We start from the raw sequence: 22,487 nt of genomic DNA, 5'->3' as shown, positions 1-22,487 counted from the left end.
AGCGAGTTCTCAGCCCACGTCACTAGAAGGTCATGTCAATATGGCCAACGCTCTAGTTGCATCCGGAGAGGTAGCCATGGTCTGTCTTGCTCGGTCATGCCACTCATGTATTTATGTCTCTTGCAGAATTCGATTGTAGCGATGAAGATATCCTGCGTCAGTGTACGAGATGCTGGGCGACGAGCCTTTCAATCTTGGGGGCATCCCTGCAAAAGATAATTCGTGGAGTAGAATTGGGGCATGCGTGGCCTCTGTTGGAGAACAAAACAACAACGAACGTAGGCAGTGACAACTTGCTGCGCATTATTCGAGGGTTCGCAGATGCGCATGCACGAGCGACAGCTTGGCTTCGATCGCATCGAGAGACAACAAGCACGCTCGTTCAACGGAGGACACGTGCGGGAGCGCGACAGCTTCGACCTGGGCATGGCAGGCCTCGAGCACATCTTCATGCGACCGCTCTCGCATGCGCCGCCGATACGTCTGGAAGGCGGTCGCCGCCCTAGTCGCCGCATCAACCCAATCGTCGTCATTCAACTCGAGAAGTACTGGATGATGCGATGGCGGCTGCGACGTAAGGTGCACCACGACGCCATGGGCGTGGCTTGACGCAAGAGCACGTCGCGTCCAAATGTCTGGTTCCGTTTTAGTACAAAATCCTGCAGAGAGCTCGTATACCTGCAAGAGACGAATGGCCGCGTGGTGGTGGGCCACATGCAGATCACGCGCATGAATCGTTTGGATGACAGCGTCCTCATGCTCGGTGAGGTGCAACGAGCTGATGAGCACGGTGGTAAGGAGTGCGTTCATGATCGCTCCACCGACGATGCCACCGATGACGATGGCCACCTGGCCTTGCACCGAGATGGGCGGCGCGCTTCCAAGCCCCACCGTTGCCTAGATCAAAGTGATGCATTGCAGAGCCATCGTGACGCACCATCGTCAGCACAGTCAGCCACAGCGCCTCCGAGATCGAGTCGATGTCGGGGTTGATTGCGTGCTCTAGAAACTGAACGACGAGCGCTGTGCAGAGCCATGTTGCGCCAAAGCTCAATGCTGAAAAGAGCACAGGGTGCTTGTGGAACATGTGCTTGATCGTAAACCAGAACGAGCTTGTCTGCACATGCCACTGCGTCCCTAGTTGATACATTGATAGAATAATCGATCGATAGAGCATACTACGTACCTTGCCATTCAATGTCGGGCGACTCGAACCCGAGCTGGTGCCGAAGGAGGCGAAACACCACGTACAGTCGCACGAACACCACCACATCTAGACACGCTCAGAAAGTTGCAATCGAGACAAGCCTACCAAATTGGTCCATGGACCACGGCAGATCGAGGTAGCAGAAACCAGACGCGTCCAGCTGCATGCCCGGTGCACACAGTCGCTGGTGATGCGCCTAGAATCCATGCGGATGGCTGCCAGTGGGGATGACAACGTACACGCTCCGGACTGCCCATGAACCGATGCGAGACAAAGAGACGCGCAAACGTTGGAGGCACGTGCAGTGACAGAATAAAGCACTCGAGAAGCACTTTTCTAGAAAAACAGAGTATAAAACACTGGATCGTAGTGGGTGGATGGATCGTACTGAAGAAGCCCCGCCGACGGATGGTAAAATTTGGCATTCGGATGCAGTCGCGTCGACGCGATGCGCAAGTCACAAACCACGTCTACCACCAATCTATAGCCGCCTCTATATACATGGCGGGGTACCGTAGCGCAGCAGCACGAGGCCGTAGAGAAAGATGGTGGCAGTCGCAATGATCGACCGGAGCACGTCGACAGCAAAGGCCATATCGCTTCTGTCAAGGTCGGCGGCTTGGGTCGTGTAGATGATGGACAACTAGCAGTCAAAGCATGAGATCGCAGTACGTAGTATGGTGCCAATGCACCCACCTGCATCGAGAGGGCGGCCGCGACGACGCTAATGACCGCAAAGGCCGTCATCCACATCTCGATTTGGTATCGCCTCGCTCGCAACTAGCTCAAGACGATGGAGTCTCACTGCTACTAGCTAGGCGATTCAAACTACGTACTTGGCGTAGCGCCTTCACATGGCGCAGCTGCGTAGTCGCTTCTTGCCAGAGCGGGTCGTTGGCCTCGGACCGCCGGTGAATCTACATGGCCACGATGGTGGCATCGCTCGGCAAGAGCGCGCTGGCTGTACCTGCGCCTGGAAAACCTCGGCCACCTTGGGCGATATGGGCGGGCGCGGCGACGGCAGCTTGGTTAGCCCCATCTCGTCACAATCCAAAATCCGAGATCTGCACGACGTGGTTTGTCCCAAGGTCCGTGTTCGACACGCTGTGATTGGCTAAAATGTGTGAAAACGTCTTTTTTCCACATCCTCGATCGCACGTTTGCACTCTCGTCCTCCTCCAACCAAGACGATCGCGATGCATTCGATCCAACAAGAGAGGGCGAGAGGCGCTCGGTGACGCCTTGCAGTGTCGCGTCTCGCTATTGTCCAGGTCCAACCCATCGGATCGGCTCTATCTCCAGTTTTTTCTAGTCTGTGATTCGTCCATTTATAGCCAATCCAATTGGATGTGGGTGAAACCAGTATTGCCCACTTTCACAATCGGTCCAATCACAGCGTCGTTGCCATTCAAAGTACCATGATCGGGACCTTGCTCGCGCGTCGCGGCTTCGCGTCCAGCGCCAAGCTCTCGATGAAGCCCATCAACCTCAAGCTCGTCGCGTCTTCGTTCCTGCTGCAGGTCCATCCAGACGTGCTCCAGTTCGACAGGCGCGGCCTCAAGGACGTGCACGAGTCGATCAAGGACCGCAACGAAGACGCGCTCAAGCATCTCAATGCGTTTCTGGACATGGCCGGCGCCGGCTGCAACGGCAACATGACCAACGACCTCTTGAACACGCGAAGCTTTGCCTTTGACTTTCACGTGCCCGTGCCCAAGAAGCTGGTCAAGCGCCACACCAAGCCGCTCGTCGACGTCGACGGCCAAGCCTATTTGCGCATCCGCGAAAAGGTCATCCTCCCGCCCGAGCTCTATGACATGACACTGCAGTCGATCTCGCCGCTTGGCACCAACATCATCGACAAGACGGCCATGCTGTGGCGGAAGTACACCAATTCGGTGCTCTCGAGTCTGTTTCACCAAGCCGACATCCCCGTCGTCTCGCAGCATGCCAACGGCCAGCTCCTTCCCTGGGTCTTCGTCGCATGGTTGTCCGATCGCTTACTACATTTATGCATAGGACGAAGACCTGACCGAGACCAGTGCCGTCGGTGATGGCAGTGCCCGGTACAATTTATTGTCCTGCATGACAATATTGACATGGAACAATTATTGTAGCGAGGCCGAAGACATTGAAAAGAAATTTCGCAAAATGCTCACGCGGGAGCGCAACATTGTGTTTAAACACACGACGGGCTTTGAAGCCGACGGTAAACGCCCCACGCAAGATGATCCCGACGCATAAAGGTCGACCCTAGTCCAGCGCCATCGCGTGCTCCTCGATCTTCTCAAGCGCGTGCACGTCGGTGACATTGCGACCGCTGACGTACGTTATTTCGACTATGTCAGTTGACGCGTTGATAGACGATCCATGGGTGTAGCAAGAGAGAGCGTTCAATTGGCTCGGCGAAGTGCTTCTTCGCAACTTTATGGAGCTTCGCCTCCACAACTTGATCTGGAACCGCGTCGTGCTCATCCTGACCGAGGACCCAAACCTGCACAAGCACGTGATTGACGATGTCTCTGGCGTCGCGATCGTCCTTGGCTTCACCGACGACCTCGACGACGTCGTTCGCTTCCTCCACGACCAAGTCGAGCAGCTCGAGGCCAAGTTCAAGTCCACCGATATCGTCGTTTCCGAGGCCACCAAACCCAGCAAGTCCAAGCGCCGTCCGTCCAAGCGCTCATAACTTCGATCAGCCTAACACGACGGCTTACCTTTATGACCTAACGTCGTCGTATGCACACGTGGGAACCACTACACAATAGGAACAGGGCAAGGTAGTACGCTGGCTAAGGTGGCGTGCATATAGCCACTGGCTTGATGTGTGTATGCCTATACAAACCACAAGTGCAGCGACCTTTCGAGCCAAAGGGCACATATCTTTATTTTGGCGATGCCTGGCAAGTCGGACGACGAAGAGCTCAGCGGGAGCGAGGAAGAGGAGGAAGTCTCGGGCAGCGAGTCGGGCAGCGAAGAGGAAGACTCGGACGAAGACGACGACGAGCAAGAGTCCAAGAAGGACGCCAAGCCCAAGGCGAAACCCAAGGATGCAAGTGGCGGCAAGGAGCGGGCGCTACAGAACCAACCCTTTGACGCCGCCCTCGATGTGAGCGACAGCGAGAGTATTAACGATCCCAACTCACCCAAGAAGGGCAAGGATGCCAAGCAGCTCAAGAACCAGCCGTTTGACGAAGCCTTGGACCTCTCGGGCAGCCACGACATTGAAAGCAGCATGCCCAAGGACGCGCCCAAGAAGGAGTTGGCCGATCGACGAGACGACAAGGCGTCCGAGCGCCCAGCACCCAAGGAGCGCAAGGAGCCGCCGGCCAAAGCTGCGAGCAAGGCACCGGCAGCAGCCAACAGCGATGGCGGCGAGGTCAAGAACAAGCCGTTCGACGAGCAAATCGACCTCAGCGACTCGGAGGCGAGCGTCGACACGTCCGGAGCGCCATCGCCCGAGAAACCAAAGCTTGAGAAGCGAGTCTCGATGAACCAGACGCTCCAGACGATGCCCAAGTCGGCCACCGACAAGGTCGCGGCTGCCGAAGAAAAAATGGCGGCCAAAGAAGCACCCAAGCCCAGCGCAGCTGCGACCAAGACTCCGCAATCGTCCAAGATCGACCATAAAAGAAAGCGGACGAGAGCTCGTCGGAAGGGTCTGGCTCGGACGAAGAAGAGGACGAAGACGAAGAGGAGGAGGAAGAGGAGGAGGAGGAGCACGCGGCAACGTCGTCCGATGCGGCCGCCGCACCGTCCGCCGCGTCCATCAACGTGCCCGGCGCGTACAAGGAGAGCGACTTTGCGCACCTCAAGGTGACGCAGGACATCAAGGAGCTCTTCCAGTACATCGGGCGGTTCAAAGCCCAGGAAATCGAGCTCGAGACGCGGCTCAAGTGCTTCGTGCCCGAGTACATTCCCGCGATCGGCGAGATGGACACATTCCTCAAGATCCCGCGACCAGACAAAGAGGCCGACAACCTCGGGCTCAAGGTCCTCGACGAGCCGAGCATTGCACAGAGCGACGCCACCGTCCTCGACCTCCAGCTGCGGGCGACCTCGAAGAAGAAGCACGGCGACATCGTCGTCCGAAGCATTGAAAACGCTGAGAAGAACGTTAAGGAGATCGACCGGTGGATCAAGAGCATCGGAGACCTCCACCGCACCAAGCCGCCACCCCAAGTGCACTACTCGAAAAGCATGCCGGACATCGAGACGCTCATGCAGGTACAAGTTTTTGTTGGCGGATTGGTTTTGGAACTTAGATATTCCAACCCATGCGTATTAGGTGTGGCCCGACGAGTTTGAGGACCTCTTGTCCAAGATGCAGCTCCCGAACGCCGACCTTAACGTCTCGTTGGAGCAATTCACGCGCATCATTTGCGCGATCCTCGACATTCCGGTCTACAAGAACGTGTACGAATCGCTCCACGTGCTCTTCACGCTCTTCCTCGAATTCCGAAGCAACCAGCACTTTATGAACTACGAAAACGACGTGCCGCTCACCAACGGTCTCGCGACGACACGTCTCGACATGGGCATGCCCGCCGTGCTCGCTTCGGACCGCAAATGATCATGTCCTTCTATTTGATGTACATAGTGTCTTCTTCTCTCTGCTCAAACACATAAACGGTGCAACGACGAGATTGCCGTTCACTAGAATGTAGAGAAAAGGGTAGCTTATCCAAAGAGAAGACCAAAGCCCGAGTCGAGGCACTTATCCATCTCGGGCTCCTTGTCAAGCTCGGCCGCTTGCTTGCGGTGGCGCCGGTACCACGAGTCAGCCGTCGAGTACGGAATCACCGGGGCATCCGGGGCATCCAAGCGCGCCTTCATTTCAACGACGATCGCCAAGAGCTCGGCGTGGGTCTGGCCCTGGCCAATGGCCTCCCGGAGGTCTGTGAAGACCTTGAGCTCCTGGAAGAGCATCTTGAACAAGTGGGCGCGAAGAAATTTCTCGGGCGGCGGAAACTTAGCCGCCCATGCCATGTACTCGAGCGCGAGGTCGATCTGCGACACGATTTCGCCCGTGGTCGGATCCTTGTTGCCCGTGAAGAGGGCCGGGAACTCGAGGATTCCTTCCGAGCTCATGACGCCCTCGGCTTCGGTCGCAGCGAGACAGGCCGCGACGTCCTCGTCGTTCTCGATGCCGCCGTTGGCAAAGACGGGGATCGGGAGCTCCTTCCGGAGACGCTTGATGCTGTCCCAGTCGCACTCGCGCACGAGCTGCTTGTTCATCTCTTTCGTGCGTCCGTGGATGACGAGCCAGCAGCAGCCCGCGTCGACGAGCATGTTGCAAAAGGCGAGCGTGTCCTCGTAGTCGGGCAAGAGACGGATCTTGCACGAGACCGGCACGGTCAGCTCGCGGCTGAGCGTCGAGACGATCTCGCGTACGACATCGGGCTCGTGCATGAGGAAGGCGCCGTACCGACCCTTGCGCGCGATGCCCTGGGGACACCCGAGGTTGAGGTCGACAGCGTCGCAGCCGTCTTGGACGTGCTTGGCGGCTTCGAGCACGATGGCCGGGTCGTTGCCGCAAAACTGCACAAAGAGCGGCCGGTCCTCGGGCACCACCTGCCACGCCGTCGACCGATACGTGGTGTCGTCGCGGAACATGCGCGCGTGGATCATCGGCGTGTAGCAGAGGTCGACGCCGTACTTGCGCACGAGCATGCGGTACGCGAGCTCGCTCTGGTCGACCATCGGCGCCAAGATCGTCTTGGGCTGCTGCAGATCGTTGTAGAGCTTCCAGCCGCGGGCAGCCGCGCGTTCACGGACCGATGAGGTCGACGAAGACATGGTCGCGGTTGATGGAATCGATTGAAGAAGAGAGCGCGATACGAGGAACCGACCGGCGACTGCGAACATGCAGCGAGCGAAAGGCAATCTCGATGGGCCAGGTGAATGGCACGGGATGCCACCACATGGTGGATCAGCATCCGGATAAATAACCGGATCCTCGCGCCATATTTGGGCTCCATACACCTGCAGCGACCAAGCGCCTCGATGTAAAGAGTAGAAACCTGTCCCATGCAGTGATTTACAGCGTTTGCGAGGGGCTTCGTGTCATCGAGGAGGACAGCATCAGGAACTTGGCATTTATCTCGTCGTCCGGTGGCAGCTTCCATTCGAGTGGATTGCACAGCATTAGTTGTAAAGGCAAGGGAATAAAACTCGCTTTGTTCCCTTGGCCAAAGGTGGCGATGACCGCCGCCAAGGTCGTAGTAGAGCTCAAGTAATTTTGCGTGTGCACAGGGTCAAGGGCACCCATGTCATCCTGGGGCACGCGGTTGCAAGCTGTGGAGGTCGAGCGCGGGTGCAGGTCCTCGATGAAGGACATGCATTGACAGCGACAGGGTGCGTGGGTAGCTATAGCAAGTGTCTTGGCTAACGTGACTTGTGAAGCTAGATCACGCCGCTTTCCTCCACAAATCTAGTAGCGGTACTCCCGAAGCGAGCTCAGACGCGGTATCGAGCGCGTTGTGCTTTTTAACGCAATCGAGCCTATTCCGCGTTATTTAACGGTACCTGGTCCGTGCACAAAACCAACGGCGAAGGGAGCGGGATGTCACGGAGCGCGCTCACCCGCCACGACGCCCAGCAGGCGCCGCCGATGAACTACGCAGCGCATGCGTACGCCATGGCCCAGCAAGTGCAGCATGCTGCCTACATGGAGGGCGAGTACGCAGAGCGCCGCGCCAAGGAGAACGAGCTGCCCGTGTACATGCACCTCGCTACTGCCAGCGTCGTTGTGCGCTCATGGCTTGCCTAGGCATGGCAATGCGACGACGTACAACCTCAACAAGATGCTCTTCGACAACATCATGCAATCGGTCTACTTTGGCCAGCTCTAGTGCGTCGTACCTCATATATCCTCGCATGGAACTCACGGCCTGTTTAGCGCGCTCAAGACGTACCATGAAGTCGTCGACGAGATCTACTACCGTGTCGACCACGCAGGTACATGCCTCTTGCCTGCGTCGTCGAGCTCATGCGCATGGTAGAGCCGCTCTCGCCCGGTACCGCGCGCATTCCGTCGTCTTGCTTTTGCCTCCTCCTCAAGTTTTGCACCATGCGCTTAACGCACAACCAGATGCAAGGGCTCCTCAAACACGTCGTACGTCGATGTCCTCCTTCTTGAAACGGGCGCTGACAGCGCGCGATAGGACTCGCCATACATTCGCTGCGTTGGGTTCCTCTACCTTCGCTACACGATGGATCCCGAGGAGCTCTGGGCGTGGTTTGAGCCGTACTTGGACGACGCCGAGGAGTTTAACGCGTCGGCCAACGACAAGATCATCACGTACGCCCGTCTGCATGTGCATCCTTGAGCTCATGGCGCTAATTAGGACGATTGGCGTCTGGCTGCGCACGCTCCTCGAGGAAATCAACTACTTTGGTACGATTCTTCCGCGCATCCCCAAGAAGATCCTCGATGGCATCAAGATCAAACTGCTTTTGCACGACAAGAAGAAGGAGCGCGCGGCCGCCAACCTCGCCGTTGCCGAGTTGCTTGTGAAGGGCACCAAGGTGCGCGCGCTGTACGCTGACGACGAGAACGAGCCTGCGGTATGTCGTTCTTGCGCGTGGGTTCAAATCTCACACCGGCGTCTAGATGTACGACGCGGTGATTGACGAGGCGGACGAGGCCAACCACGTGTACTGGGTCACGTTTCCGCAGTACGGCAACACCGAAAAGGTCGGCCTTGGCGACATTGAGTTTGAAGCGCCCCGCGCGCCCCAGCGGTCTCGGTCTCGATCGCGGTCGCGGGACCGTCGGCGGCGTCGGTCGGCGTCCCGAGATCGCCGCCGCCGTCGGTCGCCGTCGTACGACCGTCGTCGTCGAAGCCGCAGTCGCAGCCGCGACCGTCGCCCCAAGTACGGCGATGATTCGATTGCGGTGCAGAAACGCTCATGAAAACTAGGGACGACAAGAGCTTGACCGAGGACCTCATGGAAGAAGTTCGGCGCAAGGAGCGCCGCAAGGCCGAAGCGGTCGGGAAAGACTATGCAGCGCGCCCGGCGAGCTACAAGGGGTCGCTTACGCTCAAGCAAGACCGATTCACGACGCGGAAGCGGTCGCGCAGCCCGGCCAAGAAAGAGTACGAGTTTGTCGAGCTCGAGAAGCCAAAGGAGACCAACATCCCGCCGCCGCAAGCGCCCGTGCGCATGTCGCGCGAGGCCGAAGAGCGCCGGCGCAAGCTCCTCGAGACCTACGGCGACGCGGCGGCTAAGCCCAAGAAGACGGCAGACCACTAAGCCCCAACAAATCCATGCACGCTTTGTGTTTCCAGCCTTCTAGTTGCCGAGATTGAGGAGCAAGCAGTCGATTACACGAGAAAAAGTCGTGTTCAAAAGAGGGTGTTGGCAGACGCATTGCTTACTCGACGTCGATGAGGTCGTCGCCGAGGAGCTCGCCCGAGTTGGCGATCGTCACGCGCTCCGACGGCGTGCCCGAGCCCGACCCGATCTTCTCGACGGCCTTGACAACGTCCATGCCGCCAATGACGCGGCCAAACACGACATGGCGCCCGTCCAACCACGAGGTCTTGACCGTGCAGATAAAGAACTGCGAGCCGTTGCTGTTGGGCCGGCGTTGGCCATCGAGAGCGTGCCGGGGCCTTCGTGCTTGAGCTTAAAGTTCTCGTCGTCAAAGCGGTCGCCGTAAATCGATTCGCCGCCCGTGCCTGTGCCATGCGTAAAGTCGCCGCCTTGGATCATAAAGTCCGGGATGATGCGGTGGAACGCGCTGTCCTTGTACCACAGCGGCTTGCCCTTCGTGCCCGTGCCCTTCTCGCCCGTGCAGAGCGCGCGGAAGTTCTCGACCGTCTTGGGCGTCGTCTTGCCGTAGAGGCCCATGACGATGCGGCCCGCATCGCGGTTGCCGATCTTGATGTCAAAGTAGACTTGGTTGGTGATCTTGGGCGACTTGGCGCCGACGGCCATGCCCACGAGCGCGAGCGCCACGAGCGTCAAGAGCTTGAGCGACATGGTGAAACTTGAGCAATGCGACTGCGGGCCCCACACCGACTAAGATCCCATGGCAGTCGCTGATTGGCTGGAATTTCGAAGCCACGCACTTTGGCGGGATTTTACGTACACGTTTAACGCCCAAGTTGAATTTCAGGCCATGTGCTTGCTCGACCTTGGCATACATCTTGAGAATGGCAGCAAGCACACAGCTCCCGTGAAGGATGCGACCAGGGCCTCGATGACTGTTCCATTAAAATGACGGAGCGCGCTGTAGGTGCCCATGTAGCATCGCGGATCCTCGCTTGGCTGGAGGCGGGTGTCTCTTGTTGGAGCACACCAGTCCTTTCAATCAGAAACGTCGCCAGGCATACTCGCACAGGATTGAATCCAGCCCAACGAATCGGACGCTGGCTACGGCTCGTCTGCGATGGCTGCCATCGAAGGCGCTGGCGAAATCTTTGGGTCGATGGAATGGATCTTGATGGCATGTCGAACACGTTTAACGCATATGCGGTAAAAGGACGTTTTGTGTACCGGTGCTGACGCCATGCATTTCGTCAAGTACGTTTTCGGATTAGCTTGATATTTGTATTAGCCGTCGGCGGCGACACCGCACTTAGTCGTGTCAGAGAGTGGTGGGGGAAAGATACAGCGAGGAGGGGAGGATGGCGTCGGTTTTTTTAAAACGACGTCGAAAAAACGATGGGCCTCCACCCCTCTCTCTTGATGTTTGTATGCTTCGGGGCTTTGGGCCATTGAAAGCGATGGCAGAGGGGGAATAAAACTGACACCGTACTTTGACAAGACGTTACGTACTTGATCGAGTTTCCTCGAGAAGACCATAGTAAAACCAAGTCAGATTTCGAGTCGTGGCTTTGGATGGAGAACCTTCCCCCCCTTGGACCCAGCAGTTGGGAGACGACCTACCTACCCAACACGAGCAAGGCGGCAAATCCCGCGATGGACCACCCGCAGCAACAGCAACAGCAGCAGCAGCAGGCCGTGCACCACCACCAAGCCGCGCAAGCCCACCACCAGCACCAAGCGCACCAGGCCGCGCTCTCCCGCGAGTACGAGCAGGCGCTCATGCAGGATGACCCGAGCTCGCTGGACCAAAAGATGGGCTTCAAGGCGTCGCAGCTCAACAACCTCTTCATCTGCGAGTGCGGCAAGCAAATCGTCAACGCCAACGAGTACAACATTGCGCGCCACAAGGCCAGCAAGCGCCACGCCGAAGCGCTCTCGAACAGCGACTCCGAGTTCTTCATGTGCGAGTGCGGGAAGCGGCTGCTGCGGTCGCAGAAGGACAACGAGGACAACATGGCACAGCACCGCGCGAGCCGAAAACACATCCAGGCCATGGCCAAGAAGCAAAAGATGGTACGGCCCATCACGGCCCTCGCAGCTCCCGGAAGCTCACACTTGCGACAGACAGACTTGGGCTTCACCGTGCGCACGGACGACACGGTACGCAGACGCTGCTGCTTGGCGTCGTGCTGACCGCGCGTTTCTTGCGTAGAACTGGGCCACGACGCTCCAGTCGCTCCGAACACAGTACGAGCCATGGTCCCGCGGCTGGCACTGATACCGACATGTAGCGTCGTCAGCCTCGAGCTCATCCGCGAAGCCGAAGACGAACTCATGCGCGGTCTCTCGGCGCTCGAGCAAGAGTACCAGGTACGTACCTGTCGTCGTCGCGATGGCACGGCTCATCCTGCGGCGTTGTAGCGCACGGCGACGCTGCTGACCACCTTGGAGAAGGCGCAATCGCGCATGCAAGTCCGCGCCGAGAAGCTCGCGCTCGAGAATGCGTCCATGAAGGCGTCGGTCGTGTCGATCCTCCAGGCGCGCGAGCAAGAAGTCAAGATCCTCAAGCACATTGCCGAGTCGCCGTCAACGTCGGCCACCAATTGACTCGCGCCCCAAACTGAATTCGAAAACCCCGTTCTCATCTAAGGGACGAGTTGCGCGGTAGGATTTAGTTTGGGCACCATATTGTCATGTAGTAGACAACCCCATTTTTGTCAACGCGCCGTACGCTCGTCTTTTTCCCTTTGTGTATCCAAGGACACTTGGTCCACAGCGAACCAAAATCGGTCGACAGTTGAGTCTACCACGAGTACCAACCTCCGGAAACGCTACGCCTCGCGGAGGACCTGCAAGCGACGCGTCACAAGTGTCCGGACGCACGGACGACAGAGCAGCCACGCCAATGAGAGCACAGCGAGAAACGCAATGGACCACCGAAGTAGCACAGGACGCAGTGGCGTCATCACGGCCAAGACACACGTGTAGGGCATGTAGCGCGGTGGCCAGTCGAGCCAAAAGTACGTGCGCAGCACCGACTTGGTGTAGCTAGCGTTGTGAACGAGTGCTTTCCGTGGTACGTCCCGAGACCCGAGTTGCCAAACGGCAGATTCAAGTTGTCCATCTGCATGACGTGGGTTGATGATACTGCCAAACGACGAGTATCGCAGTGCCACTTGGATACGGTCTTCGTGGCGGCCAAGATAACGTAGAGGGCGAGCGGCTTGGGCGTGGATCGAATGGTCTCCGAGTCCATGTCGCTGCTGGTGATCGCTAGCAGCGGACCAAAGAGCTCGTCGTCCATGAGCGCGCTCGCCTCCAAGGCCGCCATGGCGTCTTTGTAGTTGAAGCGCGTCGTCGCATTGCAGCCGTGCACGAGGTCCGTCTTTCCTTCTCGACAAGCGCCTTCAACTGCTGCGATGTTGGCGACGCGGCCATCGTCTCTGGCGTGTTGGTGAAGAGGCTGACGAGTGCCCTTTGGAGGGCGGCTACCAACGCATTGCCGATCTAGTAGAAGAGAGTATTGCTCCACATAGGCATTCGTCGCCACCCAAAGCGAACCGAGCGCGACGATTTTGGCGCTATTGTTGCACCTGCCCCGCTTCAAAGTTCCACGTCACGTCACTGACACAGCTCACTGCTCGAAGCGTTTTCATGGCTTTTTATTGCTCTTTATGGCTCCTTATGTTTACCATCATTCTGTCCCAGCATCAACTGACTATTCGACGACCTCGGAGCTGGCCACCGCAGCATGAACACGTTCGGCAAGTTCCTCGGGCATGGCTCGTCGAGCAACACGGGCGCAGGCAACGCGCCGAGCGTGACGTCGAGCACGGGCCTGAGCTTCGCGTCGACGATTGGGCCGCCGTCGGGGGCCAGCAGCGCCATGTCGGCCATGTCTCGGCTCGGCGGCTTCATGACCAAGGTTCCGTTTCCGTTGGGCGCAACCGCGGCGCCGACGACCAACAAGATCGAGCGCGCAAGTCACGACGGCGAGCTCACCGAGTACGTGTACGAGCACGACCGCGTCGACGGCGGCGTCTTGCGGCCGAGCGTCGACCCGAAGCGGTACGGCGACGCGTCGGCCGCGATCGGGCTGGGCGACGACGTCTTTCCGACGACGACGCTGCCGGAAGGGTACGAGTGGACGAGCGAGTGGGAGGTCGACCTCTTCTCCAACTGGGCGAGCGTCGACAAGGACGGCTGGACGTACGGCGCCGACTGGACCGACGTGCTCAAGCTCGCGAAAGAGGAGCTGAGCCACGCAACAAAGCACCCGAATGACGCCGTGCGCCGCCGCCGCCACGTGCGCTACTACAAGAAGCAAGACCAAGGCAGCCGCGCCGAGGCCGAGCCCGAGACGACGACGGCGACGACGACGTGGGCGGCCGAGCAAGATTTGCGGTAATACGTCTCCTCCTCCTCCTCCTGCGTCGATGGAGCATCATGACACGGCGCGACAGGATGAGCGACGAAGACGCCGACGACCCGTTCTCGCGCACCGCGCAGAAGAAACAGTCGGGTTTCCGGCCCATGAACTTTGCCACGCGCGCGGGCAAGGATTTTACGAAGGACTACGCCAACATTACCGACCTCGGGTCCTTGCCGTGGCTCGTCAACGCCCAGGACGCGAGCGCCGTTCCGTCGGACGAAGCCATCCGGGAAAAGACCGCCAACCTCGAGGAGCGCATCAAGAAGGCGTCCGAGAAGAGCGCGGCGCAGGAAGAGGCGCTGCGTGCCAAGCACCAAAAAAAGCTCCGCGACGTGGCCCTCCAGCAAAAGAAGCTGTCGCTGCTCGTGGAACAGTACCGCAAGGTCAAGAGCGAGTACGACACGCTGCAGGCCAACGCGACCGAGCTCGCGCGCGTCGTCGACCAGCTGCGCAAGGAAGCGGTGCGTGCTCTGCATCTCGTTTATCTCGTGCTCATGTCCCGAGCGTCTGTAGACGGAGAAGGACAGCTTGGCCGTAGGCATCATTCTGCGCCTCATCCCGCTCCATATCATGCACCATCATGACGTAGAATGAAGACCAGCGCGCGATCAACGCCGAAATGCAGGCCGCCAACCAGGCGCTGGAGGAAAAGCCAAGGCGCTCGTGACCGCGCGCATCCGCTACAAGCGCGACAACAAGGCGCTGAGCGCCGCCATCCAAGCGGCCAAGCAGCGTCTCGAGGCGCAAGAGAAGACCAAAGCCGCGGGCGGCGACGACCCGGTCACGGCCGAGCTCGATGAGATGGTCGAGAAGCTCACCAAGCTCCACAGCAAAGTAGAAGCTGTCAAGCAGCATCGGCTCGCGATCGAGGAAGAGCGGAAAGAGATGTTTAGCCAGGTCGTGGAGAAGAAATCGGACTTGCGGCTACAGTCCAAGATGAAGGTACGGCAGCCTCCAGCGTCTTAGCACCCTACCATGAACGCCTAGCTCGAAGCGACGCTCCACGAGATCGACTCGAAGCTCGAGCACCTCAAGCAAGAGCAAGCCAACCTGCTCAAGGCATACGCCAACAAGCCTGTATACCTACCTACCCGTCTTGTTGCGATTGGCTAACGCCGCTTGGTGCTACAGGAAGGCGAGCTCCTCAAGCAACTCAACAACCGGCGGAGTGACATCCGCAACGAAATGTCGGCACTCAAGAACCGACGCGCGGAGCTCGTCTCGCACAACGCAGCGCCCAGCGCGCCTCGACCGCAAGTCGCAGAGCTTTAACGACAAGCACCCTTCTTTGTCTCTTATCGCTTTCGCCGGCGGTGCGACGACTCGTGAAGTGACGCCAACTGCTCGCGGACGGCTTGGATCTCGTCCGCAACCTTGTCGTCCAGCTAGCACCAGGTAGATGGATGAGTGACCGCCTCGTTCCTTGCATGTACACCTCGCGCCGCTTGGCTTCCATGCGCGCGATGCTCCGGAAAACGCCCGTCTTGCCCGTCCGCGCCATCTCCTTTTGCAGCAGATGCGCGTACGACGCGCTGCGTTGCATGGGCTTCTTGGGCGGTTTGTAGAGCCGCTCGAGCAGTCGGGCTTGAGTCTTGGCATCGAGTTTTGTCCTCTTGGCGGGATCGATCGAGGCGCACGCTTGTTGGTTGCTCGTGTCGGGGGCACTCGCGCTCTTGTGCAAGTGACGCCGTGGCTTGGGCGAGAGTGGCTGCTGCTTGCGGGGCGTCTCGTGCAGGTCCTTCTCGGCCGCCTCGAGACGCTCGAGCATCTCGTGCAGCGCAACCTCATCGCGGGTGACGTGGTCGAGCGTCGCGGCGCTCTGGATCGGCGCGTACGTGTGCGCGATCCGGTGTTCGACCTTGTCCTCAAAGGCTTTCGTGATGAAATTGCTCTCGACGTGCTTGAAGTAGGACAGCGCGCCGGTCTGGTCGTCGTCTTCCTCGTCGTCTTGCGGTACGACTGCCGCTACAGACGCCAACGACGAGTCGTCGTCGTCGTCGTCGTCGTTGAGAAAGTCGTCGGTTGCCGGGTCCACCTCGGTTGCCTGCGGTGGTGGCAACAAGGCAAGTGCATCGATCTCCGCCACGTCTGTTGTGTCTGTTGAGAGACGTCGGGACGACGATTTGCGATGACGAACGCGCGTCGCCGAAAGCGACCCGAGGTCCACCGTGTGTTGCCGAACGAATCGGTGGGCGTTGGTTCGTCTGGCGCGGCTTCGAGCATGATTTGGCTACAAAAGTCACTCGGGTTGAACCGCAGCGAGCGAAGCCGGGGCACGGCCGGTGCATCGTCCTCGTCATTGCCACCGTCTTCGTCATGGGTCTCGGCCACGGGTACATCCGCGGGCCCACTGGCCGCCTCGAGAAAGAAAGGGTCCAAGTACTATGCGGAGCGTTAGAGTCATATCGTGATCACGCCTCGTACGTCAAAGTCGCAGTGAACGCACACAAAGTCGTTGGCGTACATCTCTGTCGGTCCATGTCGGAGGCAAAACCCATCGATGCGCTGCCGGTCGCCGTCTTGCAGCGCGTTCTCGGCCATGAGCCAGAAATCTATCAACTCGTATTTGAAACCTTGATACAAAGAGATGATGGAGGACCGTGGTAGGCGTAGCCGCCCGAGCCAAACTCATCAAAGTGGGCGAACGCGGCTTGAAACTGTGCGCTCTGGACGAGGGACGCGAGCATGGATTCGAACGCTGTGATGACGCTCGAGAAGAGACGGTCGTCCCACGCCTGCAGGAGGGCCATGGACGCCAGCGGCTGACTGGCGTTCTGGAGCTCCGTGTCCGGAAGCTTGGCACTCGATCGGCGCTCAACGGGACTTGTGGATCCGACGACGTCGCCGGGTGCCACTTGGACAAAGTCGACCATCGTGCGCGTGCACCGGCGTTTCTTGAGCAGCCGCGAGTGACTGCCCATGCTCTACATCCTTCTGAATCGCTTCATCCCACACGATGGTTTGTCTACCTGTGGCAAACAGCGAAACTCGCCTATGTCCAGGTAGCCCGAGTCGTTGCTCTCGACGAGCTCAAACATCTGGGCGTACGCCAGTAGTCGCAGCCGCGTGCGGAGGCTTCGTTGTCGGTGCAGCACTTGCGTTGGCGGAATGTGTCCAGGCCACTCGAGCCGCGCCACAAACGCATTGGACGGGTTGCCAAAGCCTGCGAGCTGGCAGCGCCGCACCGCGCGGTTCCAAAGCACGCGCTTCGAGAGCAAGACCGCGTCGTCGGCGTGCGACGGAAGCGGGTCCGTGACGCACGGCGTGCGCTGGAGCCAGTACGGTGAGAACGTCGCTTCGAGTGCTTTCAAGCTCAAGACGCGCGGAATTCGCTTCGACGCGAGCAGGAGCAGAATGAGCTCGCCAAAGACCGCGATCGGCTCGAGCCGCGACGGCTTGGCCTTGACGAGGCCCGCAAAGATGGTGTCGAGCGTGTGGTGGGCCGTTAGACGCAGCGTGGCAGGCGATCGCCACGGTGCGGCCCGGGGCTTGGCGCCCGTGAGCTTGCCAAAGCTCACCGAGCGCAGTAGATGCCCCAGCAGGAGTGCTGGGAAGGTCTCGACGTTGCCAGCGAGCCGGAAAACCACGTGCCGGACCTACTCACACCGTTGTCTCCACCATAAGAAGCGGTGTTTCGACCGTCGCGAGGGGCGGCTGCATGTCGCGGTCGTGGTTGCGGATCTTCTCGGCGGTCTTTTTCTCTTCCTTGGGCGACGGCGGTGCGTGCGGCAACGTGAGGATGTTGAGCGCGACGCTTTCATCGATCGACCTAAACCCATGCGGCCACTTCAGTGATGGGGGTCAAAAATGGATAGAAGTGTCTTGGACAATGCAACGTACGGGGAAAGGTCGGACGCATGACTCACATACTCTGACGACGTGAGGAGCGTCATCCACTCGATCGGAAGCACAACGCTCGGCTTGAAATACGACACTTGGGGCCAGTACACGTTGCTCTCTTGGATGAAATCGAGGTCTTCGAGTGCGCTGCGGTAGTTGGCGAAGTCGTCCTGCGAGGCAATCAAACCCAGTGTCACTTTGAGTTTGAGCAAGCCCAAGTCGTGGGTCTTGAGCGGTACGAGCACGTCGCACGAACAGTTGCGCGGGAACGCACTGGGTCGACGTGGGTTGACGGTCTCGTCACCGTTGGCTTCGTCGGACGTCATGGCCGCGCGCGCCGCCAGCAAGAGCGGCTTGAGCGATACGAACGCGTGGCCGGCAAAGGCGCCGTCGCGGGTTTTGAGTTTCACGTGAATTTTGCTCTCGACGCAGTACTCGGTAAACGCCTCGGGCGCTGCCAGCACATAGTGCAATCTCGCCTACCCAATAAGAAATGGGCGCCAAAATATCAGAAAATCGGTCCGTACTTCGCAGAGTTGCCAGCGGTGGATCGAGTGAAACTTGGGGCCATCAAACGATAATGTGCAGAACGACTGGCCGAGCTGGTACTCGAGCACATAGTCGGTGGCGACCGCGGTGCGCAGCGCGACGTCCTGCACTTCGTGGAAAAGAAGCACACGCAAAAATGGTCGCAGCTCGGGTCGACGTCGGTTCCGCGAAGAGCGCTCAAACGTGTCTTGGCCAGTGCTTGCTCGGCGTAGGTAAAGTCGCGCACGTCGTGCTCGGCCCGGGCCTCGAGGATGCGAGCGAGGATGCCATCAATGCGGACGACGGTCAGCGGCGGGTGCGTCGGGTCGGCGTGGAAGAACGCATGAATCGTCTTGGCCGTTGTCGTCACGCGCACTTGATGCTTGTAGATCTGATAGCACACAAAGCAGACGCGGCACTCGTTGGAAAGCACGAGCTGCTGGTTCAGGCCGCGCTGGAGCGCGACGCTCGCTTCCCATACGTGCATGTAGACGCCGCGCTGGCGCAAGCCGCAGATCGTGTCGAGCACCATCTTGAACGTCATGATGTAGCCCGAAACGTTGGTCGCCAGCTTCATATGGTCGTCGTCGTCCAGCACCAAGCCCAATGACGCGACGTCGTTGAGCGAAAGCGCCAAGCTTTCGTGGCAGAGAAAGCAGAGCATCGAGGGCGGCAACGACACGACGGCCTTGGGTGCCTTGGCGCACGCTTCCTTCGTGCGCAGCGAGAGACGCTTGGGAATCGACACGAGCGACTCGTAGACGTCGCTGACGTCCGGCGGCGTCGCCGTCCGGAGCTTGTAGTGGAAAGATTGGACTTGGAGAAACCACCACTTTCCGTCAATGTCCTTGATAAAATCGACCGTCATTTCGTCAAAAATGACACATGGGATATGGTGCTGGACGTGCTGCACGATGCGGGCGACGGCGTCGAGCGCCGGTTGAATCGGTGGACCTAACCGGTTGGCTACACCCGACGGACGCGGTGGTTAGGACCATGTAATACCTCGTAGCTTGGAGGCGTGGAGGTCCGGTACAAAGGGTGCACCGCCGTTCATCTCGCTCGGCTCGAGTGCGGTGCTGGATGCACAGTAAAACTTGGCGACTTCGGTCGCGACCTCGAGCGACGTGTCGTACACCTCGAGCTCATGCGCTTTCTCGGCCGCTACAGTAGTAGAGTGTACATACAATCGCCGCCTTGTGCACGGCTGGATAACGTACACGGCCGGGCATAGTCGGAAAATTTCTTGCTAAACAGAACGATAGACAAAGTGTCCACAACTCTGAAGACACGGTCGTACTTGTTGAGGATGTAGAGAGCGTACGGATTCTGGCTGCCGTGCACCCACACAGCGCGGTAAAAGGCTGCGTTGATGCCTCGACATCGAATGTACTTTTGCACGGCGAACCCGAGCTTCTTGGTGTCGCTCTGCAGAATGCGGTCCAGGTGGCGCTTGGGGATGGCAATCGTCGTCGTTGACGGAGGCGAGTACGGCTTGGTGCTGCACATCTTGCGCACGGCAAGGACGTCTTCGCTCGTCGGCTTGGGGATGTAGTGGGCGTGGTAGTCGCTTGGGTCGACCACAACAGGTGTCGACGTTGGCATGGTGATGTCGGCGATGAACTTGCGCTTCCAGTTCATCGGGCGGTCGACGCAGCCAATGTGACCGGACGCGTCGGTCACGAGCCACAGTACGTCTTCCTTGCTGCTCTCGCTGCTCTCGCAGAGGACTGTGTCGGGGATGTTGAGCTCGAGGCGCCGGCCCCCCACAGGCTGCAGAAACTTGTAAAAGTACAGGCCTGGCTAGACATGGCTCACCAGCATGAGCCATTCGACACGAAGATTGGCGGCATGCGAACCTTGATGTGCTTGGCGAGCTCGTCCTCGTCCTAATGCAGATGATGATAGTCATTGCAGCATGATCACGCGTACGCTGTGCATGGCCGCCATGCTCAGCGCGGAGCGGAATCGGTGGGGCAGCGCGGCCTTGGCGGTCGGCTTGACGCTCGTGCTGCGGCGGACGTCAGGAGGGTGGTCGAAGGACCGGCGGTTGGCCTCCATCCTGCGCGACCTTTCGCAGCCTCGGCAACGTTAGTCGATGCCACGACTATGACAGGCAAGGCGTTTTAGTCGTTTAACCGCTCGACATCGCACCGTCCGCCCTTAAAATTCACTTAAACAAGTACACTTACGAAACACAAAGTAGCCATCGCAACGTGCCAGCCCACAGGGCGCCGATTCGCGTGGCTCTTGCGCACTACCTGAGCAGGCTGGAACGTTCTCGTGGCGGTCGTTGCCGTGGTTGGCCCCACATCGATGCGACGCTGCCCCTGATGTGTCTGCCACAACCTTGCACGTGTCAAGGAGGATCGCCTTGCGGTGCTGGGCGATGGATCGAGAAGCCCTGATGTCATGTTTCTTGTCTTGCAGTGGTATTAAGGACCGCCATGAGGGACCGCCTCGTTGGTGCGCCATGGCCTTGGATTCCGCATACGCGTGCTTCCGGTATGCATTTTTTAAGGTAATTTGTCCATGACCTCTTCATCGTTTTAGTCGACTAGAAGAAAAACGCACGTGGCGGTTTGCAACCTCCAGAAGACAAAGCACATGGACTTGGTCTCGACGTCCAACTTCCATGCGACGCTGCTGCCAGGTACATGGCCAGCGCGATGAGCCTGCTCCATGGAGCTGCATGTAGGTGCACTCTCGGTTCTCTTGATCCCGCCCGAGCGCATCCATGCGTGCAGCTGGGCGCTCCTCACGTACGTCGATCAGGCGACTAGCGATCGTCCTTCCTGACCTTTCTCTGCGTAGCCTGCTCCTCTACGGCGGCTGCAGCGTCGTGTGCCGAGAAGGCGATGCGAATGTTAGCGCGTCGCACATTTGCCGGTCCAAGGAAGCCGAGGTCTTCTCGATGGTCGCCGACAAGGACGGGATCACACTCTTCATGGACCCGAACGGTGTCAAGGTCTTCGAGTTTGCGGTACTTCTCTTCGCCATGGCTGTGGCGGCAACGGAGTGGGTGCTGTAGAAGGTGCTGGACGACATTCACCTTGCGCCCCAGCAGTGGCGGGCGATCCAGGTAGAGAATAACGCTCGTCAGGGTCTTCATCCACTTGTCGGCAGATCCACTTGGGCCCGATGGTCGCCGAGTTTCCCGGCGTCATACGGTACATGGTATGCAGTCGCATGCGTGGGGGCTCATGCGCGTTGCGTAGCTTTCTCTCGCAGCTGCTCGCCGAGGACAAGATCAGCATTCTCAACATGAGGTAATATGTACCATGGCCACCGCGTGTACTGATGCGTCATGACAGCACCTACGATACCGACATCATTTACGTCCAAGTACGTTATGAGTTGCATTGCGCGGAATTCGCGAGACGCTTCTGCCTAGGAATGCAACTTGGAGAAGGCGATTCACTGCCTTCAGAGCAAGTTATCCCGCGGCGTCCACGGTCTCAAAGAGGTCACTCTTTGGCTGCAAGACGGTGCTGACGAATTTCCATAGGTCAAGGACGAAGAGAACAGTCGGCGACTTAGCAGCGAAGGGTCCGAGTCACCCAGCCATGACTCGAGCCCCTCGTCGCCGCTGGCATTGTCACCCGTCAGCGTTGCACCTGCGTCGTCCTCCCAGTACCTCGCCGGTGCGTTCATGTTTGTACAATACACAATCTGAGAGCAGCACGTAGTGTACCCTGCCTCCATGGTGCTCGTTCGCTTGAAGAAGGACGCGATTCGTGACAGCGCCTTTGGGCTCACGCAGTTGCTCCTGACGACCAACGCGGCGGGCGTTGCCACGACGGCACGCCAGCACGCCAGCGCATTCTGGTGCTACTGCGAGACGGCCGAGGAGATTTGCTTGATTTTGGACGAAGACTGCCTCAGCGACTTTTCCGAGAGTGCGGTCATCGTGTCGCCGGACCGATGGCGGGTCATTACGCTCTGCGGGCGCAAGTATGGCTTTGAGGAGACGGGTATTGTTGCCGCCATGTCGGGGCTCGACTCGGTGCACACGCAAGTGCTCAACATTAGCTCGTTTGGCTCGAACGTCACCCTCGTTCTCGAAGACGCGCTGGACGAAGCCGTCGCGAGCCTCGCGGCGTCGCTGCGTCTCGATCGTGTCGAACGTCTTTAAGAACCCCATCGCTATCCGTGCTATACTAACACATGTCTGCAGACAGAAATGTCTTGGCTTCTACC

The 22,487-nt window shown here is 58.9% G+C and overlaps 11 protein-coding genes across 11 annotated transcripts; 6 read left to right on the top strand and 5 right to left on the bottom strand.

Moving 5' to 3' along the window:
- Positions 1–281: 281 nt before the first annotated feature.
- On the bottom strand, positions 282–2,253 carry SPRG_02897 (hypothetical protein). The gene is made up of 12 exons (XM_012341484.1): positions 2,175–2,253; positions 2,044–2,124; positions 1,904–1,987; positions 1,721–1,850; positions 1,596–1,677; positions 1,447–1,543; positions 1,313–1,403; positions 1,187–1,273; positions 938–1,137; positions 679–897; positions 550–635; positions 282–502 (listed from the first exon to the last, which is right to left on the bottom strand). The coding sequence occupies exons 1-12, from the start codon at positions 2,244–2,246 to the stop codon at positions 304–306; spliced, it is 1,428 nt and encodes a 475-aa protein (XP_012196874.1). The 5' UTR covers positions 2,247–2,253; the 3' UTR covers positions 282–303.
- Positions 2,254–2,625: 372 nt separating this feature from the next.
- SPRG_02896 (hypothetical protein) lies at positions 2,626–3,933 on the top strand (the record flags this gene model as incomplete). Its single annotated transcript, XM_012341483.1, has 5 exons — positions 2,626–3,180; positions 3,227–3,273; positions 3,325–3,416; positions 3,465–3,532; positions 3,588–3,933. 5 exons carry the CDS (start codon positions 2,626–2,628, stop codon positions 3,894–3,896), a joined length of 1,071 nt encoding a protein of 356 aa, XP_012196873.1. The 3' UTR covers positions 3,897–3,933.
- Positions 3,934–4,103: 170 nt separating this feature from the next.
- SPRG_02895 (hypothetical protein) lies at positions 4,104–5,780 on the top strand (the record flags this gene model as incomplete). The annotated part of the gene is made up of 3 exons (XM_012341482.1): positions 4,104–4,819; positions 4,855–5,434; positions 5,496–5,780. 3 exons carry the CDS (start codon positions 4,104–4,106, stop codon positions 5,778–5,780), a joined length of 1,581 nt encoding a protein of 526 aa, XP_012196872.1.
- SPRG_02894 (hypothetical protein) lies at positions 5,773–7,093 on the bottom strand. The gene has a single exon (XM_012341481.1). The coding sequence runs from the start codon at positions 7,073–7,075 to the stop codon at positions 5,888–5,890; it is 1,188 nt and encodes a 395-aa protein (XP_012196871.1). The 5' UTR covers positions 7,076–7,093; the 3' UTR covers positions 5,773–5,887.
- A 641-nt stretch (positions 7,094–7,734) lies between these two features.
- On the top strand, positions 7,735–9,501 carry SPRG_02893 (hypothetical protein). Its single transcript, XM_012341480.1, has 8 exons — positions 7,735–7,927; positions 7,980–8,060; positions 8,109–8,167; positions 8,212–8,324; positions 8,374–8,510; positions 8,557–8,776; positions 8,823–9,085; positions 9,133–9,501. Exons 1-8 carry the CDS (start codon positions 7,773–7,775, stop codon positions 9,464–9,466), a joined length of 1,362 nt encoding a protein of 453 aa, XP_012196870.1. The 5' UTR covers positions 7,735–7,772; the 3' UTR covers positions 9,467–9,501.
- Positions 9,502–9,587: 86 nt separating this feature from the next.
- SPRG_02892 (hypothetical protein) lies at positions 9,588–10,198 on the bottom strand (the record flags this gene model as incomplete). Its single annotated transcript, XM_012341479.1, has 3 exons — positions 9,588–9,689; positions 9,748–9,755; positions 9,778–10,198. The coding sequence occupies 3 exons, from the start codon at positions 10,196–10,198 to the stop codon at positions 9,588–9,590; spliced, it is 531 nt and encodes a 176-aa protein (XP_012196869.1).
- An 836-nt stretch (positions 10,199–11,034) lies between these two features.
- Positions 11,035–12,259, top strand: SPRG_02891 (hypothetical protein). Its single transcript, XM_012341478.1, has 5 exons — positions 11,035–11,560; positions 11,612–11,647; positions 11,700–11,734; positions 11,779–11,857; positions 11,909–12,259. Exons 1-5 carry the CDS (start codon positions 11,060–11,062, stop codon positions 12,092–12,094), a joined length of 837 nt encoding a protein of 278 aa, XP_012196868.1. The 5' UTR covers positions 11,035–11,059; the 3' UTR covers positions 12,095–12,259.
- Positions 12,260–12,318: 59 nt separating this feature from the next.
- Positions 12,319–12,818, bottom strand: SPRG_02890 (hypothetical protein; the record flags this gene model as incomplete). The annotated part of the gene is made up of 2 exons (XM_012341477.1): positions 12,319–12,535; positions 12,568–12,818. 2 exons carry the CDS (start codon positions 12,816–12,818, stop codon positions 12,319–12,321), a joined length of 468 nt encoding a protein of 155 aa, XP_012196867.1.
- Positions 12,819–13,195: 377 nt separating this feature from the next.
- On the top strand, positions 13,196–15,219 carry SPRG_02889 (hypothetical protein). Its single transcript, XM_012341476.1, has 6 exons — positions 13,196–13,891; positions 13,951–14,380; positions 14,433–14,453; positions 14,509–14,861; positions 14,907–14,996; positions 15,051–15,219. The coding sequence occupies exons 1-4, from the start codon at positions 13,239–13,241 to the stop codon at positions 14,584–14,586; spliced, it is 1,182 nt and encodes a 393-aa protein (XP_012196866.1). The 5' UTR covers positions 13,196–13,238; the 3' UTR covers positions 14,587–14,861; positions 14,907–14,996; positions 15,051–15,219.
- On the bottom strand, positions 15,200–20,385 carry SPRG_02888 (hypothetical protein). The gene is made up of 14 exons (XM_012341475.1): positions 20,220–20,385; positions 20,147–20,176; positions 19,588–20,090; positions 19,508–19,536; positions 19,293–19,451; positions 18,439–19,241; positions 18,287–18,412; positions 17,760–18,238; positions 17,559–17,688; positions 16,889–17,515; positions 16,519–16,843; positions 16,344–16,471; positions 15,355–16,301; positions 15,200–15,304 (listed from the first exon to the last, which is right to left on the bottom strand). Exons 1-13 carry the CDS (start codon positions 20,346–20,348, stop codon positions 15,885–15,887), a joined length of 3,885 nt encoding a protein of 1,294 aa, XP_012196865.1. The 5' UTR covers positions 20,349–20,385; the 3' UTR covers positions 15,200–15,304; positions 15,355–15,884.
- Positions 20,386–20,849: 464 nt separating this feature from the next.
- Positions 20,850–22,486, top strand: SPRG_02887 (hypothetical protein). The gene is made up of 10 exons (XM_012341474.1): positions 20,850–20,940; positions 20,986–21,049; positions 21,102–21,270; positions 21,319–21,369; positions 21,414–21,457; positions 21,506–21,556; positions 21,602–21,632; positions 21,682–21,753; positions 21,796–21,931; positions 21,977–22,486. The coding sequence occupies exons 1-10, from the start codon at positions 20,895–20,897 to the stop codon at positions 22,420–22,422; spliced, it is 1,110 nt and encodes a 369-aa protein (XP_012196864.1). The 5' UTR covers positions 20,850–20,894; the 3' UTR covers positions 22,423–22,486.
- Position 22,487: the final 1 nt, after the last annotated feature.

The sequence above is a fragment of the Saprolegnia parasitica genome (assembly GCF_000151545.1).
Source record: "Saprolegnia parasitica CBS 223.65 unplaced genomic scaffold supercont2.7, whole genome shotgun sequence".
Lineage (NCBI taxonomy): Eukaryota > Oomycota > Saprolegniomycetes > Saprolegniales > Saprolegniaceae > Saprolegnia > Saprolegnia parasitica.
This window is presented reverse-complemented; position numbering and strand designations above follow the sequence as displayed.